General features: G+C 39.6%; 1 protein-coding gene across 6 annotated transcripts in view; it reads right to left on the bottom strand.

Annotated features, from left to right (window-relative positions):
- ralgds (ral guanine nucleotide dissociation stimulator) overlaps nucleotides 1-12,099 on the bottom strand; it is a 52,563-nt gene that overhangs the window by 22,599 nt on the left and 17,865 nt on the right. For 3 of the 6 annotated variants that reach the window (XM_084360405.1, XM_084360407.1, XM_084360406.1), the window contains exon 1: nucleotides 5,937-6,241. The exons of the other annotated variants lie outside the window; for them this stretch is intronic. In XM_084360405.1, coding sequence (XP_084216531.1) covers nucleotides 5,937-6,125 — 189 coding nt within the window. In that variant the 5' untranslated portion in view covers nucleotides 6,126-6,241. Of the gene's footprint in view, nucleotides 1-5,936; nucleotides 6,242-12,099 lie in introns of those variants that run through there. 6 annotated transcript variants of the gene reach the window in all.

Raw genomic sequence — 12,099 nt, 5'->3', positions numbered from 1 at the left:
TGGTGGGGATTCTGGCTGTGCCCTTGTCCCACTTTCTTTTATTTTCACCTTTTCTTGCCTGAACTATTGTTCATTGCTGCTGGGCTTCAGGTGACCCTATTCACACACACACAACTGGTTTTCCTTGAAACTGCAGCTTCTGTTATATGAATATTTACTTGTTTTATATCTTTTACATCATTGTAAATCAAATAGTTGTATTTTTTTTTCTGTTTATATGGTAGAAAACAGAACAAGAGCAACCATGTCTTTAAAACAGTGCACACAGACGCAGCAGAATAACCTCTATACCCCTGTGCAGTGAGCAGATAATCCATCTGAATCAAATCAAATCCCTCCAGAACCTTCTCTACTGCTCTGCTCTTCCTTCCAATACCTAACTCAATAAAGAAAAATACTCAACAATCTTGTTTTGAACAAATTACGAAGGTAAACAGACTGAGTTCTTGAACTTATATGTAATTTCTCTATCTCTTGTGTGTGTGATCACAGGTGTATATCTGTGTTGGTGTCCTCTGCAGGGAATTATTCTCTCAACCCCGCTCATTCTCATTCTGCAGTTTAATTTTCCATTAAGCACCACAAGTGACATGAAATACTCTACATGTCTATACAGAGTAAGAATTACAAAAGATGTCGTATCTGACAGACTCAAAGTTTCAAACTGAGTCAACCAAAAAGCTGATTAAGTCTCTCCATAGCCATCAGGTTGCCAGGTTTGGAACCATGATGCCAGCACAGATACTGAAACCAAAAAATGACCTCACAGGTATCTGGCAACCAGTGTTAAAGCTGGGAATAGACTTGAGTCGGTGTTAGATATTATTATCGAATATAAAGGAAAGCAGCAGATCCACACATTTAAGAAGCTGGAAAAACCCCAGAAAACATGAATCGATTATCAAAAATGTTGGCAATCAATTTTCTTTTAATCAACTAATAAGTAACAACTAACAGCACATGAATGTAATTTGTTTCTCCATAAAGTGAGTTTTCTCTGCTCTAAGTCTTGATGCTCAGATAGACTAATCCTCTCTTGGCTCCAGCTTGTATTTAATGCACAGACACAAGACTGATATCACTTTCTTTTTTAATCTCATCGAAAAAATGCTAAAAATATTCCCTCTACGATTTATAGGCTCAGATTTGAGATTCATGTCAGCTGCATATGAATCACATCTTGTCCCATATTTTAACTCAGTCCAGATGGGAAGTCTAAAAAGGCAACATCCATGCAGCTTGTTGCTGTTCAGGCCGATCAGAAACCATCAGATTTATGTCACATGGAAGGAAAAAAAAAACCTCTGATTTTGGACCTTTGATCAGGAGCTTCTCTACAAAAACACTTTAGTTAATACAGTCTTTCAAAGTGCCTTATGTAAGACCAGCCCAGGTAATTACACTACACCAGAGAGACAGCGAGTGCAGAATCAGACGATTTTAAGTATTTTTCCAGATGTCGGGCCTTCACATTCCAGCCGCTGTCTGTTTCTGTCGTTCTCTGTGCTGCTGAGATCCAGCGCTTGGCTACTCGACTCCCTTCGAAATGAACCGTGGAAACAAAAGCTCCTCTGTACCGACTCGGACGGTCCAGCTCCTGTTTCTCACCGCAACGTTTCCGCATGCGCTTCAATCAATGCTTCAGTCCTAAATTAGAGCTCTCCAGTCATTCACGCTGCAGCTCAGAGTGTTCTGACATGACATCTCAGATCTGATGTTGTATAATCAGTGCTAGCAACAGTGAAGACATACTTTTCTCCTGCAGATCTGGGTCACATGGACATAAATACCAGCATCCAACATAACAATAAGGAAACTCTAAACCAGCATTGTGTACTGTCCTGTTTTTGTAATGAGATAATATGTTTGCTTTTGATTGCCCATGAGATTATTTCTACCATGTGTGTTAACTGGAGTTGTACTGTGTTATTATATCATTCATCTGGGACTGCTTGTAAGCTTGGCTGAGTCACTGTTAGCACTGGGGACAATCAGACCCTGATTGACAGAATGAGCTGTTTTTAGATCAGTTACAGTAGCACAATGTCTCCGATTTCACTGTCTCTTCCTGAGTATTGATCGCCTACTGAAACAATGCTAAAATCTAAAGACACATCAGACACAGTTGCAAAGCTTAAAGGTGAACAGGAGCAGCTCTGTTGTTCAGACTCAGTTGTCCGACAGAACTTATGTCCTCTGCGACCAATACAAACTGATTACTAACAGAATGAGCCGGCAGTTTGAAGGACTCACTGTTTGAGCCCTCTCGAGACAGTCTCAATGAGCAGCAGTCTATCCTTTGTTTCGCAGTGTTTTATGTTGGTTTGGCCTCTAATCCTCCTGTTTTGCTACTGGACTACTGTGTTTGGAAAGCTCACTGAACTCCACTCTTAATTATGGCTATTTTTAGCTTGAATTGCACTGTTGTATACTGTTTGAAGGCAGGTTTTACATCTGCGTCGGTGCAGTTTCAATGGCTCCCATGAAAATGGGATTACAGTAGAATACATGATCATATAAATTCAAATAAAAAGATACACACTACTCAATCTTTTCTTCTCTTCGCTCTATATTATTTAGACAAAGTTCAAATACAGCTGCTTGAATTTAGACTTTTAAATTTGGTAAATTTGGTTTCTTTGTAACATGAAATTGTACGTGAGCTGATTAGTTGATCAATTGTTACTATTCAGATGATTGTTCAAAAGAATGCCAGGTATTTCATGTGTTCAGCATCTTAACTTGGAGATTTTGATGTTTTTCTTTGTCCCATGTGACAGTTAGCTGATCATTTTTTGATTATGGACGCCTTTGGGACCAAACAAGCTATTTGAACCAAATTATTGCATGATCAACTGAAACAAATAATCATTAGATGAATCAATAATAAAAGTAGTTGCTGAATGCTTGTCTACAGCCCTAATCTTTGGAGGTGGTTGCTGCGAATGGTGGCCTTGCTAAGTTCATGTTAGCCACAACTTAATAAATGATTAATAAATCAAGCATCAGCAGCTACCCACCATCAGAAACTTAAGAGGTGCAATATGTAGGAATTGGCCACCTGCTGAATTTATCCTGCAAACAAAACAACAAAACAAAAACAGAGGGCAGCATATCACCCGAGTAACCACTAAGTGCTGCTAACTGTAACTGCTGTTAGCCATGCAGGTAGCGGTCATATTAGCTGACTCTGCCCAGACTTTTGTTGTTGACAGTGTTGGTTTTGTTTACTTTTCGACTTTCACCTGTTGAGGTACAAGTGGATAGAAGTTAGCAGGTTAGCATGCTAACTTCAACAGATCTGTGCAACACAGTACATAGATGTCAAAACGTATTTTTTTCAAATTCTGTTGATAATTTTAGGTAATTTCTGAATGATTTAAAGTAAAATTCTTACATATTGCACCTTTAAATTTCAGATTGTAACAAAAAAAATCTCAAATTATTAGCCAGCATAAAGGCAATCATTAATCATCTGCCAAAGTCAGGTTTGAGCAGCATTTTATGCTAATCCAGTGCTTGTTTCAGGACTATTATGTTAAAAAATAAAAGAAAGAGAAAGCATTAGGCAACGCGGCATCATTTTTCTGCCTCACGCAGCAGCAACCTGATCTCTATTTTAAAGCTATTTGATCCTCAAAGCTATACGATATGTAAGGTACAGACTCTGATGCTGGTACATGAAGCCAGAGGGATCAACAAATGACTGAATCCAACTCAACCTCCTCCTCCATATCAGTCCCAGTGACCCTTTATACTGTAACAGAACCACTGCATTGAATAACGTTCACCTCAGCCTGTGAAGTGAAGGGAAGAAAGGCGGCGATTGTGGAGGAAACCCCTCGGCCTCTGCAGGAGGGGGATTAAGTATTAGGTAATTGTGTTAGAGTAGAGGATTAGATTAGAGCAGAGAGACGAGGCAGAGCAGGTTAGCTGGAGACGAGAGACCAGTGCGACCTCTCTGGACTGGGGATATGCAAAGGGAGACATACAGTTCTTAATAACAAGCTTGTGATATCAGGTCCAGGCCTGATTGATGACAAACAGAGCAGAGTAGATAGTCGGCAGAGACAGGATCGTCTCCATGTGGTATCAGTTAAGATGTTGTCCTTGTGCGAGCCCAGGCCTTATGCTATAAGACCGTTAAACATGATTACTCATCTTCCCTCCTTATCTGATCAAATGTACGAGATACAATAAGCACAGTGCTGGAGAATGTTCCAGTTAATCCATAAAAAAGGACGTTTTTAACAGATATCAGTGAAACTGTATCTCTGAGTAATGGCTCGGAGAGGAAAGTGATGCAGTTGGACATAAAGCAGTGGGCTTATGGATGTAAAATGAGATGTATTTGATGACGACAATAAAGAATACAGCCCAGAGTTTAAAAAATACACTGCCAGAAAAGCATGAGGGTAATAATGTAGCAATGCTGGCTCTTGTGATGGCAATGTCGGTCGGTTAGTCCACAATTTTGATCCACAGTAAAATCTCTGCAACTATTAAAAGGGTTGAAACACAATACAAACATTCATGTTCCTGTGAGGATGAATCCTGATCAATATGGTAATCCATGACCTGTCTCTCGTGGCCACCGCTAGGATCAACTTTGTGCCTTTACACGAAACATCTTAAGTATCAATCTCCTGGGTTTTGGACTGTTGGTTGTACAAAAAAAGTAATGTGAAGATGTCACCTTGGGCATGAGGATCTTTTTTTTTTTAATAGACCAAACGACTAACGTAATCCAAACATTTATCAGCAGATTACTTAATAATATTCAACACAAATTAGCTGCAGGCCGGGCATTTAGCACAAAACAGAGCTGCGCTCAAGTACAGCTTCACAGACCCTGTCACTATGTACCTAATTGTCAATTCTGCTGTGAATTTACGTATTCTCCATATATAAAACGGATTCTCCCCACTACACGGACATACAGTATAGTGTAAAAGCAGTCTCATCATATTAAGCCTCTGCACCTACTTACAGTAAATCTTTAACACCTCAACATGACAGGAAACACCACTCTGTGATACGACAAACATACCACCTATTCTCAATATCAGTATTATTATAACGTGTTTTGTTATGTTTGGCAACTATGACTCACTGACACTTACACTGGAAGATTTCAGTAGGCGTCTCTTCAGTATCGAATTGAATAAGAGTGCACTTAGAGGCAGGAGTGATAACCACAGGGGTGACACCAGCGAAAAAAGCAAGTCATCCTACAGTCCTCTCGTGCCAACGTCTGAGAGAGTCATAACAGTCGCAACGTTTTTCACTTAAAATAATTATTCTGTCTATTTTCTTGGCTTATGTCCATTAAATGGCCTCATAGACAGTCATAGTCCATCATTTCTAGCAATTCAGCATTTGACAGTGATAAACTGTTTAAATAGCATCTACATTAGGTTATAATAAGGATTAAAAACACAGGATTAGTAGAGGTCTTCATGTTGGATTACATAATCTGAGCTAGTTATGACAAGAAAACAGCATCATCTTGTACTTATAAAATAACTTCCTGTGTATTTTGGATACTTAAGTTGTTAAATATGAAATAAACTGTTTAATGTGGGGATTAAAAGTGAGGTAATCAAAGCCAATTAAAGACCCACAGCTAAAGCAGACAACAGTGAAATCATGTCCGTGTCTTAATGTAACATGTAGTATACTTCTACAATAATGTAAACGAGATAAATCGTCTTAAATTGAATTGTTTTTATTATTGCTATCAATCATGTCTTCTTAAGGAACAACCCAGGATCCCCACCCTACACTCTCAGTAACAACAGTCTGGATCCCCCTGAACATCCCCCTGATCACAACACAACAAACCGCATCATCTAACGGACCTCAGCCGCCTCTCATCCCCGCCTCTCCTTCACCCTCCTCCAGCCCCCGGTCCTGCCACTTCCCCCCGGCCTCACCTCCAGCAGCGGCAGGTCCGGGTCCAGGTGTGTGAAGCTGTGCAGGACCACCGGGCTGCGGTCCTCGACCACCTCCAGCCTCACCCCGTCCCAAATGTTCCGCACCCTCCACGACGAGTCAAACATCTCGAACAGCTGTCCCGAATTGACGCCGTGCGCCTCGGTTTGCATCCCCGGGAAATAGACCATGGATGCCAGCGCAGCCGACCGCTCAGTCACAGCGACGGTGGCGACATTTTCACTGTTTTTCTCGGTGTTTTGAAACCAAAGCGTCGCCGTTGCTGCTCCGTGCGGCACCGCGGCCGTGTTGGATCATCGCCGCTGTGTTCAGGAGCGTCATGACTCAGAGAGGGGCTTTTCTAAACCCCGCCCACAGGCTTCTGCTGCATTCAGGGACGTCGGAAATATCAGAGACCGAGGAGGTAACGGTGGATTAACGCTCCTAAAATACTCATTTTCAGAAAAATAGCTTTGCCCTGTAACCAAATGTCACTTCATGCTTCATCTGTCTGATCTCTAAAACTAAAATAATGTGTTTCACCTTCATCCCAGCAGTCAATAACAAATAAAACATATGAGAAATTGTCAAACAAATCTATCAATTGCAATGTGTTTAATATGCTACATACACATCTTTTGAAGCAATGTTTGCATAGTGCATGACTCATATCTATAAGAAAATTACTATAATGTACATGTAATGTACATAGTTTTTCAATATGCTTATTCTTTATCATATTCTGTTTTACATACTGCTTTACCAGGTAAATTTTCCTTCTGGAGATTAGTTCAGTCTTATCTTAATTGTAGTCATTATTTTTAAGTAAAATAACCATTAATGTACTTGTTTTACAACCTATATTTCTTTTGCATTTTAATTTGATGATCGTTTGTGTTGTACAAGTGTTGGTTATACAAATTAATCAGAGTATAACAATACAATTTTAAGTTTCTGCCAAACAGGCCTTCATCAGCATACAATTTCCGTAAGTGACCTTTATGTATACACATCATATGACATTTAATAGTCGACCTACTGCTAATCTTAAACAGTTTTAATGTCTCATGGTGGTGTTACAAGCTGCTCTTTTGGTGGAAATATTGCAGACTTCTAGCATGAAAATGATCAGATGTAAAAACAATGTATTACTTGTAAATGTAAATAAAATAAAAAAGTAAATTTGCTGCAAGAGAATCAGCGTCACTATTGATCATCAGAAACCGCTATCAACGAGGGTTAAACTGTGTGGCAAGCTAATATTTACAACACGTGTTCTATAGAGTACAAGTCTACGAGGTGTCCCTGAAGGTATCGTTACACTCCCCCTCTCTTATGTCATGCCTTTGGGAAATGATGGCAGTGTGTTATTTCTGCTCTCACTATGGCAGCAGGCTGGTATGGAAAAAGAAAACACAGTGATGTACAGCTCACTGTCCCTGCTGTCTGATGGAAACTCACATCTACACTGGATACATCAGAAAGTAACTCAGTACATTTACTCAAGTAGTACTGGACACAATCTTAATGGTACTTCACTTTATGCTAAAAAGTCAGCTTTCCTACAAATTGGACCTTTGAGGGAATACTCTGACTTTGTTGAATTATAACTTATAGAAGTATAGGATTGGAGTAGGGCTGCAACTCATGATTATCTTAATTAAAAATAATACTGCCATGTACTTTTTCAATAAAGTCATTAATCCTTTGGTCTATAAAATGTCAGAAAACAGTGAAAAATGACCATCACAAGTTCCCAGAGCCCAAGGCGACGTCTTCAAACGTCTAGACTAACAGCCTAAAATCAAAATAATATTAATTTACACAGATGTGTAACAAAAAAGCAGCCAAGCATTATGTCTGTAAAGCTTGAATAAGCAATTTCTTTCACTTTTTGCCAATATGTGCACTGAAAAAAACTGACAACAACAGCAGTTTGACTCCTCCTATGACTAACAAACACCACCTTAACTCAAAGATCGGCAGTTCTTCACAAAAAGAAAATAAGATGCTGTCCAATATATTAAATGGCAGAAAGCACGACTCCTGAAAGACCTGATAAACCCATCAGTCCCTGTTTTGTACTCCAGTAAACCTGTTTTATGCATTATGATGACAGTACAAGCCCATACGTCTCTGATGAATTCTGCTGGCAAGTGTTGCAGGAGCCTGATCACAGCAGGAGCCGTCTCAGTTTGACATATAACACTGCCTCCTACTGGCCAATGCCAGGAACAAACATCTCATGCCACACTAAGACATCTATCATCTTAACAAGATGCCTGCCAAGCCTTTAAAATGATTACGTATTCAAATTAATTTAGCCTGGGTTTAAATGAGAAGCAGATATATCAACAAAACAAATGAACACAACACACTGCCGGCCTGTATGTGATAGGATAATTAATGGTGAACTTAAAGGTTCTATTTGTAAGAAAGGTTGATCGAGTCTCATTCATAACTTGTCAAATACTGAAGCTTCGTCCCCGGTCACCACCCCAAAGTGTCAGTATTCAAGACTCAGGAAAAATCAACTTTTCTTACAAATAGGACATTTAAAACGTATGGTCATCTATTTCCAAAATGTTTCTGGAAGAGAGTGAAACATAATCTAAACTGGCTTTTCACACAGATACACCAGCAGGAAGAACAGGTGTGAGAGTGATTGAGCAAATTTAACAAAAACATCTGGTGCACCAGCTGTGGCTGAATCAAACCACAAACATGTCTGACCTCTCTGGCCTTTCTCATCACCAGGCTTCATAAACACTGGTTTTCGCATAACTCGAAAATCTGCAGCTGCTGGAGGAAAAAGACAGCGTGTCTGTGTGTGTGTTTGCGAGAGAAAGAAGGTGATGAAGGACCGATACGGTTTCTGGAGATCAATAGTATTGCAAATATTTTTTTGAAAATCCTTTTGTTTTTGTTTTTTTACATCTGATCATTTTCATGCCAGAAGTCACGATGAGACCCTAAAACTGTCTAGTGAAACAAGAAGTACTGATAATTATACAAAAAGTTACTTAACAATTAAATGTTTATCTAAACGGTGCACAGATTTAAAAAGGCTTAGAGGATAAATATTTACTTATCATTCCGCATTTAAATGATTGGGTTGGTATTTTCTATATTTTTCTTAATGTCAACAAATTTCATCTATCTCTTAAAACTTTCTGATTCACACACGTTATATTTTTGTCACAGTAGTTTTTATCAAAGTGGACTTTGTTGGGGACTATCTTCAGTGGTGGATTAATTCATTGCTACTTCAATATTTAGTAAATTGCAGATAAAAGCAGTCCAATTCCTACTGCCTCCTGATTTATTGCAGTGCGCTTAACACCAAAATGTCGAAACCTGAAAGTTTCCAGAGAGGGTGCAACTGATTCATTTTTTGACCACTTCCTCTCTCATCTGCAAGTAAAAAGTTGCTGTCTTCCAGAAATACAACCTGAGGAGGTACGGCTCTTAAACCTGCAGCACAGTATGTTGATACAAGGAAGAGGAGAAGGAAAGGCAAGCTGGTAAAGAGTTTGAAACTCCTGATCTATATGTTGTTTCAGCAGATTTTTCAACCAGATGAAAAGCAAATAAAACACTTAAAACCTGACTTTTACATTTTGGTTGTTTAAAAATTTGAAAAATCTAAAGTCGCTGGTATCCTTCTTCCCCAAAAACCTGTACTGGCTGAATCCCAGAAATCTCTAAGAGCTCGAAGGGACGGCCAACTTTTAGTCTGCTGTGATTTTACTAAAGCTCTGCTTCCATCGGCTGGAAATCAATACCAGAGGATGTTGTTGTGCTGCTGTGGCTCAGGCTGATTCTCCGACATGTTTTACTGTTCCCTGAGGAGGGTGACGCTAACAGACCCCTTTACTTTACTCTCTCGCACACACAAAAACACCGTCAACCAAACACAGCAAAATATTTCTATCGTGACGTGCTCAAAGTTAAAATCAGAGCAGTGACATCAGGAAGATGTTTTAGTCCAGATGACACTAAACAATGCAAAAATGTCTTGACAAGTTCTGTTTAAGCAAAACTGCTGTCTGAGTGCCATTTAGCAAGACACATCACCCCCAGTGGAGGCTAACTGGGCAGCCTCGGAGGCCTGTGGTTGTTCTGGGCGGCTGCCAGGCGCACAATGTTCCCCAGTGCTTCACAAACAATATATCTGCAACAAATAAAAGCCAATGAGAGTGCCAGACATGGACAGAGTACAGAGTTACGTAACAGGAAAAAAAACAGGCTAATAAATTGAGAATAAACAGATTTATAAATCATAGACACACGTACAAAAGCCTGCTGATGAAGATACGTTTGAAGAAGTCACAGAAAAATAACTAATAAAAAGGATTTGTTTACATCCTCTGGGCTCAGACTTTGATCCTTTGTTCAGCCAAAATGTGTTTTTTGTTTGTTTGACGTATCTGGGTCGAAACCATAGGTACCAAAGGTATTATATTTTCCTTTGCATTTGGACCACAGAGATTCAAAACCAACTCTGCAGCTCTTCTGAGACTTTCAGCTCCATTTTTAGTATTTTTTCTGGATATTTACTTTATGACTCAGTCTCAGCACTCTCATCAACCTCTTTTCTAGCAGCAGCAGGCAGCTGTTGTCACAGCAAAATCTCTAAAAAAAAAAAACCCTCTGTACCACTTGTCCAGCACCAGACGACTGACAGACAGTTCCTGACTAGCTGGTGAACATAGTAAAAGATTTCGCTAAATATTGATATTTTTATCAGGAGTTGGTGGAGAGCAAAGCAGAGCAAATATTAGACTTATATTGAACAGGCAGACACAGAAACAATACCAATGGGAGGATCACGTTGCTCTGTGTCTGCTGGATGTCTAAATAAAAAGCTATTTGCCAAAAACAGGTACAAAAGCAGCTAATTATTTGTTGGTAGCATTTAAAAAACGTTTTTGTACTTTTGAAAACATTACTTTCATTTTTGTGAATGTTTGATGGGCTTTGTTAATATTTTTGTTGTTTTTCAGACTAAATGATTAGTTGCTTAATTGAGAATTTGTTTTTAAATGTTGATTGATGTAGCTGTCAATAAATGTAACTCCTCCTGTCGCAATAACAGGATTTTAGTAAGTAAAGTGACGTGTTCTGTCTGCTCCTTCTACACTTGTGAAAGCCGTACGAAGGCGAGTGGTTACCTTGGCCTACAGACAGCTCGTCAAGATGATCGACAGGTGACCGACTGAGTGGGAGGACGGAGGTAAAAACAACACATTTGGTGAATCCTCACTAAGAAACTTGGCATACGGTTGCTTTCTAAACCCACACCTGATGTCAATTATTCAGGTATTTTCTGCCTCCATATCCCCAAAATCACAAATGTGCCTTTAAGAGGCCTTTAATTGAGACCACAGGTTGAAAATCCTCCCGTATCTGAGGATCCCTGATTGGACGGCAGCTCACGAATCTGAAATGCTGACAGTGAGTCAGACTAATCCAGAATTATCACTTGGGGGTTGACTTCCATTTTAAAGACTCAGTTCATGTGGCTGCTGTTTTTCCAATCCGATGGTCAGACTGAGTGTGATGTGGGCAGAGAAAAGGTTGGCCTTCTGCTCCTCCTGTCAGCTCAGTTCGACAGCTCTTAATGAAAGCAGACAGATGAGGTCAAGCCTCTGTGCCGCTTTCATGATGCTGTGAAGACAGAACACTGTGATGATGGTTGATGGGATCAGATTATAGTCAGGGAAGCATCTATTGTGTCTTTTCAATTGCAACAATCTATTTCTACTGCAGACACATCACGTGAATGTTGTGTTTTGCTTTAATCAGCTCTATGTGTGAGGGGAAATTCTTGACATATTGAAGCTGCCTTAAAAAGCTAATTTAATTCCTTTTTTCAGTTCTCTACGTGCTTTCTACTACAGCGACACTGGATTTGAACAGTTTGATGTCAGTTTAACGGATCGACCAGACATTACCGCCACATTAATTGCAGCCTCTTTAACCATGTTATTACACAATTTACAGTTTCTCCCAGACATAAATTACAGTTATTGAGTCATGGCAGGCAGGTGACTCAGTTTTTAGCGTCACTGCACTCCTGATGCAAAATGTTTAATTTTCTATGTATCGACTATGACTAAGACTAGATATTGGAAGAAAGACTGACTTTAGGTATCAGAATCA

Source organism: Pagrus pagrus, assembly GCF_965226575.1.
Source record: "Pagrus pagrus genome assembly, chromosome: 8".
NCBI classification, from domain to species: domain Eukaryota; kingdom Metazoa; phylum Chordata; class Actinopteri; order Spariformes; family Sparidae; genus Pagrus; species Pagrus pagrus.
The sequence above is the reverse complement of the archived record's forward strand: the minus strand, read 5'-3'. Positions and strand labels throughout refer to the sequence as shown.